Source organism: Artemia sp. Qi Xiang Cuo, chromosome 13, assembly GCF_049724085.1.
Source record: "Artemia sp. Qi Xiang Cuo chromosome 13, ASM4972408v1, whole genome shotgun sequence".
NCBI lineage: Eukaryota > Metazoa > Arthropoda > Branchiopoda > Anostraca > Artemiidae > Artemia > Artemia sp. Qi Xiang Cuo.
Window position 1 is genome coordinate 65,158,546 of NC_142806.1, and position 22,863 is coordinate 65,181,408.

The following is a 22,863-nucleotide window of genomic DNA, read 5'->3' on the forward strand; positions in this document are numbered from 1 at the left end:
AGTTATAGTGCCATGTTCAGGGTAGTTTCCAATTTTGACAAGTTATTTTTATTGGTATGGCCATAAGCAACTATCCCATACTCCATTTTTGGCCTTATATAGTGTTTGTAAAAAAAAGTTCCCAATACAGTTGGTGAGTTTCCCCATTTTGTAGAGGCAAGTCTTTTTAGTATTACAATCCTTTTCAGGCAGAACTCTTTTGTCACCTCTACTTGTTTTTTCCAAGTCCATCAATGGTCTATTTTTAATCAAAAAAATCTGCATTGGGTCTGAATTAGTCAGCATCAAGTAACTTATTTCATCCTCTCCTGAGCCTCGTTTTCAAGCACTGGGTTTGGACACAGGTTGCCATCAAGTTCTACATCAAGCGTTTTTAGGGTTGTGGGTTAAACACGAATCCGCTTCTAAGCGTTTTCAGCTACTGAGTTCTCCCTGTGTGTGAACCCAGGTTCCTTGAATCTGGAACCCACAGAAATACCAGGTTCAAACCCGAGTTCTGCATTCATTGGTGATAAATTCAAAAATGGTTAACCATCCTGAATTCACAGCCCATGAAGTTTGCTCATTGGGATCCCAAACAGTTGATTTTGAATTGAAAATCAAGTACTTTGCAGTAGGCAAGCCAAGCCAGATAGTCCAAGTAATTGAGAGAGAAATTCTATTCCTCAGCATCAAGCATTTTCAGCTGCAAAGTTTCAACCCCGTGTTTTCCTTGAGAACCCACTTTGTGAAAATGCTTGATGCACTAGACAAGAACAACCCATGTTTGAACCTGCAGAGCCTGAAAACAAGGCTCAGATGCTGAGTCCGCATTCACTTTTTCCAGAGCTTCGAGAAGCTCTCGTTCTGTAAATAGTCCTATAAGTTCCTCCTTAGCCTTTGTTTTGTTGTGGAGCTTGCAAACATGTGGGGTGAGATGAGGAAATGTACTGGGGGCTGGATGTTCAAAATATTTGGAAAAGGCCTGTGCTGTTTGTTGATTACTGGTAAGGAGAATGCTATTATGGTGCAATGTTGGTATAATACCATCTTTTGGATTTTTTCCTACCATTCAACTGATGAAGCTATGGACATTTGACAGTGGACTATCCATGTCTAGTTTATTTGAAAAATTCTTCCATGTTGATCTCTTTGCATTTAGGACTACTTGTTTCACTTTAGTTTCGGCTCTAAATATCAGTATATGTATATTAAACTGACAATGCACATTCATTTGTTGATTTTTTTTTCAGTCAAGTGTAAATTATGTTCTGGCCTTGGGAAGGCATAGGGATTTTGAGCCCAACTCATGTTAATTTCTGCTCGTTTTGATTTTGACTCAGTTATTTATTGTAATATCTGTTTGCTTTGGCTTTCATTTTTGCTCATTCTTGGTTCTTTACTTTTCTCTGAACAACTTATTTTGTGGAAAGTTTTTTTTAATTAATTTCTGTTTGTTTTATATTGACACAGTATTTTCAGTGAAAAAGAAAATAATACTTTAAATCTTTTTGTTTTTTTTAACTTTATAGTTTGGCCTGCTATTTGCATGCTGGAGAAAAATTTTCAGCAATTTTTAACAACATACACCCTTTTAAAAATCTGAACACAAATAATAGTGTTTAATTTAGTTTCATACCTCCTCTAGTTAACCTGAAATGGAAAACTTGATACCATTTGCAAAAAAATCTGTTTACTTTCTTTGATAGCTTGGATGCAATTACACTATTTTGATTTGGTTAAATTTTAAGAGCAGAAGTAGCCCCGAAAGTTTGAACATAATACCCTCAGTTGTTCTTGGGATACTGCTGAGATGCCTTATTGGGAATTAGCATTAACACAGTGCATTTTGATTTAATCTTAAGGCAAAATTTAGTTTTTAAACATAATAAGCAAATGGGAGGGTGGGTGTGAAGGGGGATTAGTTGCCCTCCAATCACTTTCAACTATTAAAAAGGACATCAGCCCTTTCTATTTTAAATCAAATGAGCCCTTTTCAAAGTTCCTACAACAACTCCTTTGATACAAAGTGCCCTGGGGGCTCTTGGGGGTTTGTCATCCTCAAATACATAATTTCCAGAACTTTCAACTATGTTGAACAAAATGGCTATCTTTGATTGAATGTGTTTGGGGAAATGGTGGGTAAGAGAGGGGGGTTAATTACTCTCCACTCACTTTTGACTATTAAAAAGGGCACTAACTCTTTCAATTTCCAATCAAATGAGCCCTTTTTGAAATTTCTACAATATCTTTCTATATAAACCTTATATGCCCCCAGGGCATAACTTACAACCCTTGCACTGACGGCTCTGAGGGGTTTATCATCCTAAAAGACCTAATTTCCAGAGCAATCATCTACATTGAACAGAATGGATATCTCAAAATTTTGATTAGATGTGTTTGGGGAAATGGTGGGCATGAGAGCAGGTTAGTTGCCCTTCAATCACTTTTGACTGTTAAAAAGGGCACTAGCCCTTTCAATTTTCAACTGAATTAGGGCTTTTTGAAGTTTCTACAACACTGCTTTCTATAAAAACCTTATATGCCCTCAGGGTGTAACTTACAACTCTTGCCCTTGGGGCTGGGGGGAGGGGTTGTCATCCTTAAAGACCTAATTTCCAAAATTTTTAACTACATTGAATAAAATGGCTATCTAAAAATTTTGATTGGATGTGTTTGGGGAAAAGGTGGGTGTGAGAGGGGGGTTAGTTGTCCTCAAATCCCTTTCGACTATTAAAAAGGGTACTAGCCATTTCAATTTCCAATCAAATGAGCTGTTTTTCAAGTTTCTACAACAACACTTTCTGTAAAAACCTTATATGCCCTAAGGGCATAACTTATAACCCTTGCCCTGAGGACTGTGAGAGGGTTGTCATCCTCAAAGACCTAGTTTCCAGAACTTTCAAATACATTGAACAAAATGGCTATCTTAAAATTTTTATTGGATGTGTTTGGGGAAAAAGTGGCCGTGAGAGGGGGGTTAGTTGCCCTCCAATCACTTTTGACTATTTAAAAGGTCACTATCCCTTTGAATTTCCAATTCAATGAGCCTTTTTTGAAGTTTCTATGACAATGCTTTCTGTAAAAACCTTATATGCCCCAAGGTTATAACTTACAACCCTTGCCCTGAGGGCTGTGGGGGAGTGTCCTCCTCAATAACATAGTTTATATCTGGAAATCTACTATGCTGAACAAAATGGCTGTATAAAAATTTTGATTGGATGTAGTTTGGAAAAAGGTGGGCATGGAAGGGTTGTTAGTTGCCTTCCAATTACTTTGAACTATTAAAAAGGGCACAAGCCACCAATTTCTGATTGAATGAGCCCTTTTCAAAGTTTCTACAACAACTTCTTTGATAAAAAGTGCCCTGGTCTAAAGGAAAAAAATAATAAATAATTTATTGTGCCAATATAATTCTTATATGCCCCCGGGGCATAACTTAAAACCCTTGCCCTGAGGGTTGTGGGGGAGTTTCCTCCTTAAAAACATAATTTATATCTGGAAATCAACTATGCTGAACAAAATGACTATCTCAAAATTTTGATTGGCTGTGTTTGGGGAAATGGTGATAAACAAATTTAAAAAAATGCTTATTATTCTTATTAAACAGCCATTGTGTTTCAGGAGTTGTTCTTAAAGCATTGGGACAAAGTCAAAACTTTAGCATAAAGAGCAAGGACTTGAGGAAAGGCAACTCCTTTCATATATGTAATAATTTCTTTCTATTTTAAGTTTTGATGTTGCTCCTTACTTTCAGCTAAAAAAAACACTTTTTTTGAAATTTAATTTCTGATTGTGTTTAAATAATACTGGGAAATCTGGCTCCCTCTCCATGAAAAATTCCTCCATGGAAAGTTCTTTTCACATAAAACACCCGGGAAATTTCCCCTGCACAATCCCATTCTACCTGAAAATTCCACCCAGAAAATGTCTTGCAGACAATCTCAGGTGAAAATTTTTTCTTAGTGTTCTTTCATTTGAAAAAGACTAATTGCTGATTGTTTTTAACATCCTACAGGAAATCCCCTCCTAGGTGGAAAAGTTTCCCTGCAAAATATATATTTTCCACCAGAGGTTTTTTTTTTTTTGGGGGGGGGGGGGTACAAAAGAAACTTTAAAAAACGGACCAAAAATTTGTAATTGATATTTACTCCCCTCCACTGTTTATGAAAGTAAGAATAACATTAAACCCCAAAATGAGCAGAACTTATTTTGTACAGGAAAGGGTCTGCCCCTTCCTCATCCACACCTCCACCTCAAGCTTGCCAAAACTTCAGAGAGCTCATTAGATCAGAAATTAAGAGTTCTAGTCCTTTTTTTTAAAGTCCAGAGGGATTGGAGACCAACCAGCCATTAGGGTAGACTTTTCTGGGGGAAGGGGGTGGTTTTCCATGTTTGTTTTTTCCCCTGGGGTATTTTCTTTGGGGGGGGGGGTATTTTCCAGGAGGGTAAACACCAGCCACCATGTATAACAGTTCAACTCCAAAGCAACTGCAGCAGAACACTTGAATTGTCAATAAAAAAAGGGATCTGAAACATATTTCTTAGAGAAAAATATGCAGGTCAATCCTGAACAGGAAATATTTGCAAAGTAAATCCTGGACCTGGGAAATGGAAATCTTCCAAAAAATGACTTCAGTGAAATCAAATTACCAAAAGATTTAATTTCCAATGGAAATTTAATGAAGGAAGTATCTAGAGAATGTTTGTCAAAATAGTTTCAATTTAATAAAGGATCAAGTTATTTTAGCTTCAATTAACAAAGAAGTTAGTAAAACAAATTTGAAAATTGCCAATTGCCTCCCAGGAGAATGCAAATTGTATAAAGAGCTACAATAGTGTAAACGATAAAGAAAAAGGAGGAATTGAATTTACTCCAGAATTCAATTGACACTGCAGATTTACCATTGCATGACTTAAAAATAAAGAAAAATAAAATAGTAATAATTTTGCATGTCATATATTTCAGAAGAAATGTGCAATGGAATCCACCTTATTCTTACTGAATTATGCAACAGTATAATTAAGGCAAATATGATTACTGAAGAAAATCAGGAAACAAAGTTCACATTTATTGAGTTACACTCAACTCTAGTCTCTCAGGAGCACAATGGGAAAGTTGTCACCACTACCCGTTCCCTAAGCATTAGACACATAACATATCTCAATGACAGAGAGCCAAAAATAGGAGCAATACCAATTGCTTCAGGTTTTTGCAGTACTGACAGGTTTGTGAAAGCACTACCTTAAGAATGGTTTATCTCAGTACTTTTTTTTATAATCAAGAAGTCTTGCCCTTGAAGTCTTCCGAACTTGGCCAAGATTAGAACACAGAGGGATCTTACCAAAATCCTTTGGCTTTAATGTGTGTTCCAAACATTTTCAAACAGTAAGGTAAGTAGCCTACCCTAATTATACTGAATTATTGAAATTGAGGTTAATTTAGAGCTATACTCAATTATAATTAAATTTCTTGATAGACTATTATCTTTTGGGCCTACTTCTTATCAACAGCTGGTTGACATACACCTACACAAATTTTACCCAATTCAGACCAACAATGTAAGCAAGACTAGTGATCTTTTCAAACAGTGAAAAGTCTGAAACTAGTTTTTTTTCTAATGATATCAAAAATTCTAGAATTGGATAAAAGATAAGGTAGGCTAATTAGAAAGTATGACATCAGAGGTAAAATAGCAACTTTTGTATAGGCCAAGGCCTTAGATGTTAAAACAAAGATTACTTGATTTAGTTAGCCAATCTTAACTAACCTAGTCTTAACCATCAGTGAATTTTGACTGGTGTACATATATTATAGCCCATCTAGGATTAGAAACTAATTTTCATGTTCATAAAAGATACACTTTAGGACAATATCTCAGTACTTGGACAGTGCCTAGGCTGAACTTGAAAAATGTTATATTTTGTATTTGATTAAAATTCAAAATGCAGCCTACCTTCCATAAACAGGGACATATGGTGTCTTATGTTGAATATGATCACATCCAAGATTATTTAAATACAATCATACTGTAGCATAATACTAACATTGAATTAAATTATCTTTGATAGCCTGAATCCTGTTTATGGGCCTTTTCAGGGAAACAAATTATTGATCAACAATTGCAAGAACAGATTAGGGTAACTTGTGTATTATAGCAACCACAATGTTGTTCTTGATTTGTTATAAAAACTGGTTTCTCTGTAATCACTTGAAGATAATTAGCTAAGCCTGAGTGAGATAAGCTACTATGTAGGTATATTTTAATTAAATATATAGAGCTGGTTGGGTATTTAATATAATACATTCTTGGCTACCTGTTTTCCATCATTCTCTGTTGTAGTTTCCATAATTGTGTGACTAAAGTATTTTGTTATCATCATATTTTGGAATATTTTATTAGGATTGAATTAACTTCACTTCTTGGGTGTGGTTGCTATAATACATATTTTACCCAGGTTTTTTTATCAACAATAATTTTGACAAGAAAAAAAACTTTTACTATTGTTGGACATAAATGGCAATATTTTCGAAATCAATTGATATTGTTTTAATATTTTCAATCCAACATAGGTTTACTTCTATAACTTTCATTATTTATAAACCTTTTCACTATCTGAACAAAAAGTTATCAATAAAAATCATGATTGACAAAGTCTTGATGTAAATTTCCTTCTTTAATCTTTCCCAAATATAAAACAAATTACCAATGAAGATGGTCTCGAGACATGGAAGGCTTTACAACCTTTGTTTTACATTTGGGCAAGATTAAAGAAGGAAATTTACATCAAGACTTTGAATGAACTTTATGAAAAAGACACAGAAGGCTTTGCCACCTTTGTTGGAAATTTGTTTTACATTTGGGCAAGATTAAAGAAGGAAATTTAAATCAAGACTTTGAATGAAGTCTCATTGAAAATGATCTAGTAAATAATCTGGAAGTTCATTATTTTATGAATGACCCAAAAAGTTATTTATTTTGTTGTGCATAAATATGCTAGTTTCAATTTTATTACTTTAGTATTTCTACTGAAGACAGTTGCTGCATATGTGATCAAAATATCTGGACTTTTGTACCTTTTTTGCACTGTCTAAATAAATGGATTTATCCCTATTTAAAAGCTTATTTGTTTGACAATTAGGTAAATTTCTAGTGGGCCATTTAATTTAGCTAAGATGAAAGTGAAAACATCATTTGATGCTTTCTTTCAAAATCCAATAATTGCTTATGAGGCTAATTGCATCTTGAGCCCTTAAAGAGGCCCCAAAGGTATTTCATTTTTGTAACCATACAAAGAAGTTATCAACACTAGTTGTTATTGAAAAGTGGTTAGAAACATTCACTAGTTTATAAATAAATTGTTCAAGAGTAGCCTAACATATTCCAAAAAAGCTTATTTATAACAATTAAAGCCTCATTTATTAGGTAACTCAAATATAAACCCTCTTCCTATCATTTCAAGTTTTTTGAATGCTGTCAACAAAAATAGCACTGAATTTTGCAATTCAAAATTTTGCTGTTGACAATTTTGGGTATATATTAACACATTAGGGGGGTGGGGTGGGTCAATTTCATGTTAAATATACAGTTGGTAATATTTGGGTCCTGAATTTTGCCTATATAACAGGTCTATACCAATTGAAATTTTGACAGAAAAACATTTTACCTTAGTTTTCAGTTATTAGTTTCTTTTTCTTTGGCTTTAGTTCTGAAAATGCAATTCCTATTATTTAAATAAAATTTTAAGCCACAGGCCTATCAATGTTTTTTTCAAAATTTAGGAAATGGATATGCATATCTTTGAAACCTTATAAATTGGGTTTGAGCAAAGTTGTGAAGCTGGAAACAATTTTGCTGTACTTCATTTAAGCAGAAAATCTATTTTGCAAGGTTTTGCTTTTATAATACACATATTTTAAAAGGTCAACTAAGGTCAGGCCCCTCTAGAGAGAGGAGGAGTGGAGGTAGGTACTTCAAAATACCTTCCCATGACATACTTTAGCCTGTAGACCTATCCCCAAGAGTTTCATTTTCCTAACCTAATCCCTTTCCAAGATTACCAAAAGTAGCTAAAGTAGAATTTTACAGGACTCCACCCTTTGACTATTGGAAAAAATTAGTTTATAAGCTTATATAGAATGGTAATATCCAATCTCCTTATAATTAAAAACATATTAGTCATCTAGTTGGAAAATTTGGCATATCTGTATAAGAAAAATCTAAATTTGCCAACTAGTTGACTAATAACTTCTACCCAGCAAAAATTAATTTTTCCAACTAGTTGACTAATGACTTCTCCCTAGCAACACTTAAATTTGCCAACTAGTTGACAATAAATGTTGCCCCAGCAAAACTTTCCTTTTCCAACTAGTTGACTAATAAGTTCTCCCCAGCAAAACTTAATTTTTCCAACAAGCTGACTAATAACTTCTCCCCAGCAAAACTTAATTTTGCCAACTAGCTGGAAAGAAACATTGCCCCAGAAAACAACTCATTTTCCAACTAGTCAACTAATAATAGTTAGAATTCATTCTGAATAGCATAAAATATGTTAATAATATAGGGTTTTTTCAAATTTAATTATCACTATTGTTACAGGATACCACCAGATGGCTAATTTGACAGCATATATATATATACAAATCTTTGAATTAGCCAACTGACCAACCAGTATTTTAATCCTAGGAGTCCAGATAGACATAGGGAAACATATTAAGAAACCAATTCCTACTCAATAATATGCAAAATAATCCTAACTGACACATTTTGAAGGGGGAGAGCCTTTATCTTCACTTCTTTCCTTGTTTTTCCGGTTTTTCTAAGAAATTCATGGATTTTCTAGAACCTATATATTCACAGTATATATACCCCCACCCCCCTAATGTGCAAATATTTATCTAGAATTGCATCCTCAATCTACATATAACATCCATTTTCATCACAAATGACATTTACTCCCATATTAGCCATGTGGTGGATGTCCCTATTGTGTTACAACTTATGTCTCTCTCCCTGTCTCCCTCTTAATAAGAGATATATTTTGAGTTATATATTGGGCTTTGAAGCCAGGGATTTTTTGTTTTAATTCCCAAGATAATTAGTCTTATACCTGGTCCCAAAAGTGAGATTGAATTTGTCAAAGCTTGGAGGGTTATTCCTCCTGTCTGATTAAAGAAAACAGATGGATCCATATTTGAAGTTTTGTTCATTTCTATCTTGCATTTAATGGACATAAATTGTGTATGTTCCTTCATTTGTCTGTCTGTTTCTTTTCTGGAGGAATATTTTTGTCTCATTTTTAGAATTTTTAATTGATTTTTTGAACTAGTTGACTAATAACTTCTCCCCAGCAAAACTTGATTTTTCAAACTAGTTGACTAATAACTTTTCCCCAGCAAAACTTAATTTTTCCAACTAGTTGACTAATAACTTCTTCCCAGCAAAACCTTAATTTTTCTAACTAGTTGACTAATAACTTCTCCCAGCAAAACTTAATTTTTCCAACTAGCTGGAAAAAAAACATTGCCCCAGAAAACAATTCATTTTCCAACTAGTTGACTAGTAACTTTTCCCCAGCAAAACTTTATTTTTCCAACTAGTTGACTAATAACTTCTTCCCAGCAACGCTTAATTTTGCCAACTAGCTGGAAACAAACATTGCCCCAGAAAGCAATTTATTTTCCAACTAGTTGACTAGCAACTTTTCCCCAGTAATACTTTCTTTATCCAACTAGCTAGAAACAAACTTACCCTATATACACTTTAGTTAGCCATCTATTTGGCAAGTAACTTTTCCTCAGAATAATTTCTTTGAGAACAACATGACATAAAGAGAAAACAAAAACATACTATTCCTGGTCTAACAAAAATTGGCAGTATGTGCTTTTAACAAATGCGCTACAACTAAGGTAAATCAAGCAAACTTAATTCAGGAGTAAATAGTCTTGAAGCCACAGAACTAAGTCTTCTCCTTCTATAAGGGAATATATATATATATAAATATATATATATATATATATATATATATATATATAAATGTGCATTTTTACATGAAATTGCATCTCTGTGAACCTGGGATAAGACTATCTTGCAGAGTGTTGCCTAAGATTGGAAAGCACACTTATAGAAGGAGAAGACTTTTAGTTCTGTGGCTTCAAGACTATTTACCCCTGAATTCAGTCTCATTGATTTACCTTTGCTGTAGTGCATTTGTTAAAAGCACATACTTCTAATTTTTGTTGGACTGGGAATAGTAAGTTTTTTGTTTTCTCTTTATGTCATGTCATTAGCTAAGAAATTATTCTGAGGAAAAGTTAGCCTACTTGCCAAATAGATGGCTAACTAAAGTGTTATAGGGTAAGTTTGTTTCTAACTAGTTGGATAAAGAAAGTATTGTTGGGGAAAAATTGCTAGTCAACTAGTTGGAAAATAAATTGTTTTCTGGGGCAATGTTTGTTTCAGCTAGTTGGCAAAATTAAGTTTTGCTGAGGAGAAGTTATTAATCAACTAGTTGGAAAAATTAAGTTTTGCTGGGTAGAAGTTATTAGTCAATTAGTTGGAAAATGAGTTTTGCTGGGGCAACATTTATTGTCAACTAGTTGGCAAATTTAGATTTTTCCTATACAGATGGGCCAAATTTTCCAAATAGATGACTAAAATGTTTTTAATTATAAGGAGATTGGATAGTACCATTCTATATAAACTTATAAACTAATTTTTTCCAATAGTCAAAGAGTGGATATCCAAATTTAACCCTTTGGGGCCCCTATAAGGGCTGAAGATGCAATTAGCTCCATAAGATTAAAATAGGAATTAAAAAAGGCATCAAAATGAGGTTTTCACTTTCATCTGAGCTAAATTATGGTGCTGCCCGCTAGAAATTTAACCACAATTAGCCTATGGAAACTACAACAAAGAATGATGGAAAATAGGCAGCCAAGATTGCATTATATTTAATACCTAACCAGCTCTATATATTAAAATATACCTGCATAGTAGTCTATCTCACTCAGGCTTGAAGTCTAAGAAAAATCTCATAATCAATTTACCATTTTTGCGGATTTCTAAGCACAATTTATTTTGTTGCAATTTCCTGTTATTACTTAGCTAATTCTTTCTTCTTATAATACCTGGCGTTGCCATTTCGTAGAATTATGACGAAATCACCGAAAATTCAAAATTTAATCTGAGCGGGAATCTTGAACAGAGTCTGAGACAGAATCCAGCGTCTGAACGCCCACTAAAATCCCAGACAGTTTTTCTGTAGAATATGTTGCAGCTTATACCACTTTTGTAGTACAGCGCAGCAGTTTCCAAGGGAAATAAAACACAACTTTCTCATGATACCACATATCGTATTTTTACCGCAAAGGGGTTCTCATTACCATGTTTATACAGAGTAAAGTCATCGTAAGCGAAAAGGGGCAAATTTATACTGTCAACTTCTATTAAGAGATTGATTAAAAAAAATCTTTTTCTACAAAATAAATTTTTCAAAGAAAAGTAAATTACTCCATTAAACCAAAAATAAGCAAAAATAAAATCAAATATTCTACCAAGCGTGAAACTACCACAAATCACCATCGATAAATAAATGAAACCTAACACCACAGTATATATAATAGCAGTATGATCTTTCCTTATCTCGCCCATTATAAGAACCCGGACCGAGAAGCGATTGCTACAGAGAATGTATAAACCGGTATAAACATAAGCGACATTAGATCTTTTCACGGGTAGACAAGTCAGATCACTCTTGAACGCGAAACTTGTATATGTATTTATATATATACTACGAAAACTTTACGAAAAAGAAAGTTTTTTTTTAAAGAAAAGTAAAGGCCATATTTAAATTAAGATCAGTAGAAATATAAGCCTATAATAACTCAAACTCAAAACGACCAGAAATTATTATTAAAGAATAAAAAAGGAAAGGAGAATAATTGGTATGGCTGTAACACTGCATTTAAATTTATATACATGTATATATTTGTGGGCTGTAATAATGCAAAAGGTAAATATAACATTGGTTTAAGAATGGAAAGAAAGACAAAGAATGAATTTACAACGATAATCAAGTTAAAAATAAGTTTTATTTGAACAATGCCATAAAGCGATAACATTTGATTATGATATTTGGCGCTTCCCATTGATATTTCAGTTTTAAAAGTTTTATCAATTTTTTCTCAAAGGGAAATTACGTGGTGGGCATGAATGTAGACTTGCAGCTAAATTAAATATAGTCATTTCCACTTTTCACATATGTTTATTGATATTGTTTTGATTTTTATTGTTTGTAGTACTGAGGAGCTCATTAAGGAGGTAATCGAACACAAGTTAAAAAAAATTTTGCCCCTTTGTTCAAAAACAGAGATAATCAAATATTTAAACTACTAAAACTAAAATAATTACTTGCTAGTTTATTTTCCTTGATAGGTACGTCTCTCAATTTCCCGATTCTTAAATTTTACTTCGTAATATGCACGTGTGCGCAAAAAAAACTTAAAAATTGTTAAAGGGGGAAGTCCTCGCAGCCAGTTTCCCAATTCAGGTCTTTGCACTCAAGCCAAATTCGATTGGTTAGTCACGGTTTCCAGCAAGATAATTAGAATAATTAGAACCCAACTCCTAAAATTGGTCTCAATCAGGAACCCTTGTCGCTATCAAAATTCACAAAGTCCAAAGATTTTCAAACAGAGGTGTTTATTGTTTAAAGTTCAGGAAAGGTCTACCCATTTCATGCGAAAACATTGTTTGAAAACGAAACTATTGTTATCTAGAAAATAAATATCATAGAAAATAAATATTATGACGTGACAAAAGACTGATAAACCATCATGGTTTATCATTTTTTTAATTTCTTGAATGAACTTTCTGTATTGTTTATACAAGAGGTTAATTCAAGAAAGAGTTTGTTACTTACTTACAATTTTTTCAAAATTTCTTGAATGAAATTTCTATATTCTGTATACAAGACAGTGGCGGATCCAGAGGGGGGGGGGGGCGCGGGGGTCCCCCACTAAAGTAGTTTAAAGTAGCGTAATTTACCTAATTAAAGCAAGTTTGCATTAATTAAACTTGCACCTAACGTAAGTTTATCGGATAAACCTATTTTGCGTTCCCCCTCCCTAAAAAAATCCTGGATCCACCCCTGAAACCATCACACCTATTCCACCAGTTATTAGAAGAAAAAAAATTTCCTTATTTTCACAAATTTCATCTACCCCCCGCCCCCTTTTTTATAAAATCCTACATAGGTCAATCAGTTGCGTCCACTGTATATAAATAATAGATTATATCATAATTTGTATATAAATTAAGTCATACCTATGAGATGGGACACTTGCAAACCACTTGGCCGACTCACAAAGTTTTTTCTGCTTTCGCAATTACGAATAATGCACTTTATAACCATTTCTCATTGATTGATGCATACACACTAACCCATAAGTGCAGAAATAAGTGGGAGGAGCTTTTTGTTCGCACCGAGAATGAAGAGCCAGAAATCATCTGCGATAAACTTACTCCCTATTTATATAAGCTGTGCCTAAAACGAACGAAATTACAATAAATAACCGGGTCAAGCTCAAAACGAGAAGAAATTAACTTGAGTAGGGCTCAAAAACCCTATGCCTTCCCAAGGCCAGAACATAATTTGTACTTGATTGAAAAAATATAAATTTTTTTACTTTTATAACTTTAGTAAATCAAATAATATTCACATTTTTATAAATAAATATCAGTATATGCATATTAAACTGACAATACAAATTCATTTGTATTTTTTCAGTAAAGTGCAAATTATGTTCTGGCCTTCGGAAGGCTGAGGGGTTTTGAGCCCTACTCATGTTAATTTCTGTTCATTTTAAGCTTGACTCGGTTATTCATTGTAATTTCTGTTCGTTTTAGGTTTCATTTATTTATCGATGCTGACTTGTGGTAGTTTCACGCTTGGTAGATTATTTTATTTTATTTTTGCTCATTTTTGGTTTAATGGAGTTCTGTACTTTTCTTTGGAAAGCTTATTTTCTGGAAACAGTTTTTTAATTAATATCTATTCGTTTTATATTGACATAATATTTTCAGGGAAAATGAAAACAACAGTTTAAATCTTTTCATTTTTAAGGCTTTATAGTTTGACCTGTATTTGTATGCTGGAGAAAATTTTTCAGCCTTTTTTAACAAAACACACCTATTTAAAAATCTGGACACACATAGTAGTCTTTAATTTCGTTTCATACCCCCTCTAGTTGACCTGAAATAGAAAACTTGATACCGTTCGCAAAAAATCTGTTTACTTTCTTTGATAACTTGGATACACTTACACTATTTTGATTTGGTTAAATTCTAAGAACAGAAGTAGCTCCGAAAGTTTGAACATAGCGCCGTCAGTCTTTTTTAGGATACATATAGTTTTTAAACATAATGGGAAAATGGCATGGTGGGCGTTGGAGGGGGATTAGTTGCCCTCTAGTCACTTTCAACTATTAAAAAGGGCACTAGCCCTTTCTATTTTCAATCGAATTAACCCTTTTTGAAGTTTCTATAACTCCTTCAATACCAAGTGCCCTGGTCTAAACAAAAAAAATGATACATTGTACCTACATTGCTCTTTACTATAAAAATGTCATGCCTTCCAATCACCTTCGACTATTAAAAAGGGTTCTAGCCTTTTCAATCTCCAATCGAATGAGCCCTTTTTGAGTTTCTACGCCAATACTTTCTATAAGCACCTTATATGCCCCCAGGGCATAAATTAAAACCCTCACCCTGAGGGCTGTGAAGGGGTTTTCATCCTCAAAGACCTAATTTTCAGAACTTTATACTACGTTAAACAGAACAGCTATCTCAAAATCTAGACTCTATGTGTTTGGGGAATTGGTGGGCGTGAAAAGGGCGTTAGTTGCTGTCCAATCACTTTTAACTATTAAAGAAGGGCACTAACCCTTTCAATTTCCAATTGAATGAGCCGAATGAAAGGGCTAGCACCCTTTTTAATAGTCGAAAGTGATTGGAAGGCTTGACATTTTCAAACAGTTCGTGGTAACGAACTGTAAGTAAGGAGCGACCCGGCTCAATGGTAACCAAAACTAGAAAACGATATTTGGATACAAATAGATATTCAAAAGAATCAGATTTAAATGCTGATTTCAAATATATAAATTTCATCAAGTTTAATCCTACCCATCAAAAGTTAGGCGATGAAAATTTGGCTGATTTTTGAAAAAAGGGGGAAAGACCCCCTAAAAGATATAGAACCTTAATGAAAATCACACCATCATATTTTGTGTATCAGAGAACCCTACTGTAGAGGTTTCAAGCTCCCATCTACAAAAATGTGGAATTTTGCATTTTTTGCCTGAAGAAAGATCACGGGTGCGTGTTTATTTGTTTGTTTGTTTGTTTGTTGTTGTTTTTTCCAGGAATGATCGTATCGACCCAGTTGTCCTAGAATATCGTGGTAGGGCTCATTAGAATGGAAATTAAAAGTTCTAGTGCCCTTTTTAAGTTACCAAAAAAATGGAGGGCAACTAGGCCCCCTCCCACGCTCATTTTTTTCCCAAAGTCTCCTTTTAAAAATTTTGAGATAGCCATGTTGTTCAGCATGTTCGAAAATATTATAAGTATGTCTGATAGGATGACTTAATCCCTCGAAGTTCCCGGGGGGAGGGCTGAAAGTTATGAACTTTACCCAATGTTAACATATAGTATTGGTTATTTGGAAGTATACAGACGTTAGTAGTATGTTAACTTATACTTTGCTTGCGTGTATACGAATTACCATGTTATTCTATAGAAGCTCTACACCTTTTCAAAGAGAGTGAGTATCCTCTCACATGGCCTTATGTTCCTTCCATGCTATTCTATGTCCCTTCCATTGTTATTCTATGGGACCTCTACACGTGATTAAACACGTCATAAAACTACGTGCTTTTTGCTTATGCCCTGTTGGTACCATTCCAAACAAGTGGGAATTCCCCTCATGTTCCTAAACATTGCAAAAAAGATAACAGTGTGAACGGGGATTCCCCACACAAATTTGTTTCAACTCCAAGTTTTTCAACCAGACTGGTTTTCGAGCCGACATCTGTTTTTTAGAGGACCAATCAGAGACAACGGAGATATTTACTCCTCTCTCTCTCTATCTCGGACAATTTGTTTCTGTTGATAGCTCAGTTTCATTGTGGCAGTGAGAGTGTCAAAACATGAAAAAATTTTCCATACATGTCTGCTATGTATGTACACACTGGGCAGCTGGTAATCATATGAGAATTGCACAATGATTGATGAGTATGATGAAAAGTGTAGATTGTGAAACCCGTGTAAATTGCATAAAGGATATGCTGTACAAATTAAAGGTTGTAATTCATGTCTTGAAGAGGTGCGTGACTTTCATCCTAGTGGTCATCTATGTTTCAATTGTTACTATGATAAATGTAATCATTGGGAGAATACATACCCAGGTATGATTGGAAAGAATCCTAAACGGGGTTTTAGTTTATTGCTATGAGATTGGTATCGTCGAGGTTTTAGATTGTTCTGGGAGGAGGATCCAGGTCAGCAATTCAACTGTTGAAACAACAAAAGAATATGATTTCTGCGTCATCGTTGTGAAGGCAATAACTACTATGATTATAAGTCCACTGATTTTTATTTGGTTGTGACGGAGTGTGATTCGCCGCTTGAGGACACTATTTATGAGATAACTTCAAATAAACAAATTGAAACATGTGAATTCTATAGAATGAATGAGAATAGTATCATTGACTATACAAAGAGATATGACAAGAGTGAAGTTACACTCTATTGTAGAAAATGTGACCCTGACATTGCACTACATCAGGATGAGTACACTGTGAATTAGGATAATCTACCTGCACCTGTTGTTGTCGACAAATACCTATACCTAGTAGAAGATGAAATCTAAAGAGTAGAAAAGTCGTTTTATCATGTATATAAATTTTTATTAATAAACAATTTCACATACAAGTTTTGAGAACATTTTATCGTAGGGCACTAAAATCAATATTAAATACGCTTGCAAGCATATTTTCCACTAGAAAGTCGTTCAATCGAGGTAAGTCAACGTAGATGTCGAGAAACTGCTCGTAGGTGTAGCCACGATATCTCAAAATTACAAGGCACTAGAAAAGCATGGCTGAACATGGTATCTGAGAACCCATTCGCCCGTGTTGAACAAAACACTCAGAACAATAATCTGCACAACCCATGTCAAAATCTGTGTTGGATGTGCGTGGCCTGAAAAGCAAGGCTTTGATGTTTGTGCTCACCTGTCTTCATTTTCTTCTAAAAGTGTTCTCATAAACATTGCGTATTGAAAGAAAATTTATTGGGAGCATTTGATCATTAAAAAAGAAATTTAAGAGAATATAAAATACTTTGTAAGACAATCACGTGATTACTTTTCAGTTTTAACCCTAACTGCTTTGATGAATGTGACTTATTCGTCTAAATAAATAATCTTTAAGTAAACATGGTGACTCTGTCTTCCAACATGTAATACGGTCGTCATGAATAGCTTCAAGTAATGCTTAATATCAAACATCTTTTTTAACAATTTGGAATGGACCAGTTGGAAATCTGTATTATATAATTTTTGTCTGTGGCTAGAGGTAACCCCATCCCTATACAGCTCACTAATATCTGATTATTTAGTTTTGTGAAATATCACCAAACAATGAATTTGATGACGCAAATAAACATGTCTTCTGAGAGGGATAATACTGCTTATTAGTATTATATTCAATCAAACACAGACACATATCACAACAATCACAAACAATCAAACACTAACAGATATATTACAAAACAGATATAAACTGGCATAAATAAATCTCAAAATGGAATGTGAAACTGAAGAGACGATAAGGCCAAAGAGGGACTCATATAACAACCACTCATGAGCACTAACTATCATATGTCCTGACAGCTAATCGGTGAATTATGATATACATTGTTGATTGTGCTACTATTCTAAAAAACAAATTATTTTCATTGGTCTTTTTGGATACCACGGAGCTTGTGTACACCTTACATGAAACTTCTGTTTTAACAAAATAATTATTCTAAAAGCTAATAACGATGTAAAAAAAAAAAAAAAAAAATGAAGCTATAAATGAATTTCAAGTTAATACTTGCTCTTTCTAAATACAATTATATAAGAAGGGGGAAGAGTGACATTTAGCAGATATTTTTATTTTATTTTTCCCTTTTTGTTTTGCTCAAAATACGATTTTGTTAGCACATTCTTTATATTCCCCTCCAAAGTCAAAATCTTAGCTTTGCCTTTACACCTGACTATAAATTTTTGTGACTGTTACTGACTGCGACTACTTGAAACTGTGAGACCTTGTGAATCTGACTAAAACAACTTATAATTGCGATTACTTGTGACTGTGACTGCGGCTAAATACGTCTGTAACTACGAATAGTCGAGACTGGGACTATGACTACTTGTGACTAAGACTAATTTTAACTGCTACTCTGAATACAACTATGGGAGACTGCGGCTTCGACAATTTGGGTTTGTGACAGTGATTGCTACTTTTGATTGCAAAAGAGCTTAATTTTAATCAATTTGCCAAAAAGGGCTTATCTGCAATATCTTAGGAACAGTTAAGGATTTGCTTGTGGAATATCTATATTAGAAAACGCCTAAAAAATTTTGTTAATTTTTTTCTTTGGCTTTGCTTTCACGAGACGGTTTCACCTATTTTTCACTACTGGAGTTTGTATCCACTACCAGGAAACGGTATATTTAAGTTTGTCAACTCTAAGACGGGTCTGCTGCTAAATTGAACCGAGATTATATTTATTCAGGTTCCACAAAAAAATATCTTTGAGGTTGGTTTGTCCAAGTTTTAAAACATATTTTAGAGAGTCCATCAAAGTAACCCCAGGGACTGGTATACCACGCGCCGTATCAAAGGAGTATTTCATCAGTAAAGATATTACATTTCGTTTTTCGTTATGAATCTTCAGTTTCAAAATGAAGATGTTAATGTTCATTAGGCCATAAAATAGACAAGTTTGGTTGAAAAAAGGTGAATTAAATTCGTTTTTGAGGGACAAATAATTCTTCAGTTTCTATTCCTTATCATGAAATTAAATAAAAAAAACAAGTTTTTTAAACTGAAAGTAAGAGGCGACATTAAAACTTAAAACGAACAGAAATTATTCCGTATATGAAAGGGGCTGTCCCCTCCTCAACGCCTCGCTCTTTACGCTAAAGTTTTTTATTGTTTTAAAAAATAAAGTTGTGAGACAGAGTCAAACTTTAGCGTAAAGAGCGAGGCGTTGAGGAGGGGACAGCCCCTTTCATATACGGAATAATTTCTGTTCGTTTTAAGTTTTAATGTCGCCCCTTACTTTCAGTTTAAAAAACTTGTTTTTTTATCTAATTTCTGATCGTTTTTTAGTTAATGCAGCTTTTATTTTGGCTCACCGTCATTGAATAATTAAACAAACTTTGCATAAAATTTTACTTTTCTTTTGCTAAATGGCTGTCTCTAAATTTGGTTCTGACGTAATTTACAAATTAACTTACGTAACGAACTTCTATATTCGTATATTTTTCTTCTGGAAAAAAATACAAAGTTGCAGATTTTTGCAGATATGAGCTTGAAACCTATGTTATAGGGTTTTCTGATACACTGAATCTGACTGTGATTTTCATTAATTTTTTTTCACTTTTAAGGGATGTTTCCCCCCTCTTTAAAAAATCAGGTAAGTTTTCTCAGGCTCGTAGCCTTTGATGAGTAATACTAAACTTAATAAAATTCATATATTTAGAATCAGCATTATAAGCCCATTCTTTTGATACATTTATTGACATCAAAGTTCCGTTTTCAAAAATTTCGATTACTATTGAGCCGTATCGCTTGTTTTTTTTATTTTATTTTTTTTTTTTATTATTACGTTATGTTATTACGTATATGATGGGGTTCTCCCCTTAGTCAATACCACGCTCTTTACGTTAAAAGTTAAAAAAATGTTAATTCACACACCCCTGAATCACAAAGGCCTTTTAATTATAATACATAGCTATTTTTAAATAACTAAAAAAAAATGTAGCGTAAAGAGCGAGTTATTGACTTCGGGGCGAATCCCCTCATATACGTAACAGTTTCTGTTCGTTTTGAGTTCTAATGTTGCTTCTTACTTTCAGTTGAAAAAAGTTGTTTTTTTAAAATATAATTTCTGATCGTTTTTTAAATAATGCTTGGAAATCCGGCGCCCCCTTCATAGAAATGTCCCTTACCCCAAAGAAACACCCTCCACGGAAAGATTCTCCCGAGTAACCCCCTCTTCCAGCCCCCCAACCCCGCCCCCCACCAAAAAAAATTCTTCCTGAAAATGTCTGTATACTTCCCAATAACCAATACAATATGCAAGCAATGGGCAAAGTTCACAACCTGCAGCCCTTCCCCTGGGAACTATGGGGGATTAAGTCATCGTAAAAGACATATTTATTAGATTTTCGACTATGCTAAACAAAATGGCAATCTCAAAATTTTAATTGGGTTACTTTGAGGTACAAATGAGTGAGGGAGGGGGCCTAGTTGCCCTCCATTTTTTTTGTTCACTTAAAAAGGGCACTAGAACTTTTAATTTCCGTTCCAATGAGAGTAGAATGGGGGGTACCAGCGCAGACGGGACTCCTTATATGGGCATAGAATACAGACGGGACTCCTTATATGGGCTTAGAATACTGACGGGACTCCATATATGGGCATAGAGTCATTAGGGAGAACACGTGGTTAATGGGGTCAATGACCTAAATTGATTGCGTAATCAAAGTGTGTCAACAACAACAACATCGACCTTGACATTCGCTGAGAGCGTGCACTTACAACAACAACAACATCAACCTTGGAACACCTGTGCTGTCGAACTCAATTCACCTATCGTGAATCAATAATTCCCCTTAGAAACAACAAATTAATTCCCCTTTCCTGACAGATCAATCAACCAATGACATCATCTGTCAGACTTTAAAAATTTTTCGCCTAGAAACGATTCTCCAGGAATAGATCCAAGTCATTAATGTCATTGCCTCGGAAACAACTCTTTTGGTCGAACTCCAAAGGATATTAATAACCAAAGGCCATGGAACCAATTCTCCAAGAAACATCTTAGCGATGAATTGTTTTAGCGCGGGAATCAGGTTTCTTATTAATTTGAAATGTATTAGCGCAGAGATGCCAAAAACAAAAGGAACACGCTGAAATTACGTTTAGGGATTATTTGGGCGAAACTGTTTTAGACAGGCTATGGAACTATTTTGGCGAAACAGTTAGAGACATTTTGAAAGAAGATTTTAGGAGAGGTTTTAGAAGAGAATTTGAGGGTGAAACTCTGTGGTCGTTATAATACACAAGTTTCATTTGAACAGTGTTGTGAGGTCCTCTAACCCAACCCCAAAGGGTTCCAATCCTCCTACCCCAACCCCGAAGGAAGCCCCCGGTCCTCAAAGGCCCCCCCCGCTCCCAAAGGGCCCCCGGCGCCCCCCAAGGCCCACCCAGACCCCCAAAGGCCATCCCCGGGCCCCCCAAAGGCCCATCGAGCTCCCAAAGGACCAACGGGGTCCCAAAGGCCCACCACCAGTCCCCACATGCCCACCCAGACCCCCCAAGGCCCTCCCCGGGCCCCCCCAAGGCCACTCGCGCTCCCCCCCGCCCCACAGGGGCCCCAAGGCCCTCCACCAGTCCCCACATGTCCCCCCGGCCCCCAACTGCCCCCCGGACCCCCAAAGGCCCTCCCTGTGCCCCAAAGGCCCTCCCTGTGCCCCAAAGGCCCTCCCCCAGCCCCCAAAGGTCCCCCGGACCAGAGAAGCGCCGCCGGGATGCGCCGTGGGCCAGGAAAGTGCCGCAGGATGTGCCGCAGGGATGCGCCGCGGGTCAGAAAAGCGCCTCAGGGGATGCACCGCAGGGAGGCACCGCCGGAAAGCGCCGCAGGATGCGCCGCAGGGATGCGCCGCAAAAAAAATAAACTAAAAAGTAAAAATTTCGAAATGTTATCCCCCAAACGCCCTCCTCAGACCCCCAAAGGCCCTCCCCTGGTCCTCAAGGATCCCCCGGGCTCCCAAAGGGCCAACCGGCCCCCAAGGGTCCCCAGGGCCCCCAAAGGTCCTCCCCCGGTCCCCAAAGGTCCACAGGGCTCCCAAAGGCCCTCCCCCGGCCCCCACGGGTCCCCCGGGCTCCCAAAAGACCACTCAATCCTCAAGGGCCCCGGATCCCCAAACGCCCTCCCTGGGTCCCAAAGGCCCTCCCCCGGTCCCCATACATGCACACAAAAACTTACACACACACGAAAACTTACACACACACACACAAAAAAACTAACACAAACACACACAAAAACTTACACACACACACACGAAAACTAACACACAAAAGCAAAAACTTACACAAAAAAAAAAAAAATAACAAAAAAAAAAAAAAACACACAAACAAAAAATTACACATTCACAATAAAACTTAAATTCAAAAAAAAACTTACATTCACACAAAAACTTAAAAACACAAACACAAACAAAAACAAAACTTACACACACACACACACACACACACACACGAAAACTCACACACACACGCCAAAACTTACACACACACAAAAAAAATCTAATTCACAATAAAACAAATACAAACGCAAAAAAAATTACACACACACACACACAAAACTTACACACACACGCCAAAACTTACACACACACGCACAAAACTTACACACACAAAAACTTACACACACACACACACACACACAAAATCATACACAAACACAAAAAAAAACTTACACACACAAAAACTTAAACACACACACACACACACAAACTTACACACACACACACACAAAAAACTTA

General features: G+C 35.4%; 1 protein-coding gene across 1 annotated transcript in view; it reads right to left on the bottom strand.

Annotated features, from left to right (window-relative positions):
* Positions 1-11,074, bottom strand: part of eIF3i (eukaryotic translation initiation factor 3 subunit i) — a 49,449-nt gene extending 38,375 nt beyond the window's left edge. Inside the window, exon 1 of the mRNA XM_089099115.1 lies at positions 10,969-11,074. Within this exon, the coding sequence (XP_088955241.1) occupies positions 10,969-10,974 (6 nt within the window). The 5' untranslated portion in view covers positions 10,975-11,074. The remainder of the gene's footprint in view (positions 1-10,968) is intronic.
* Positions 11,075-22,863: the final 11,789 nt, after the last annotated feature.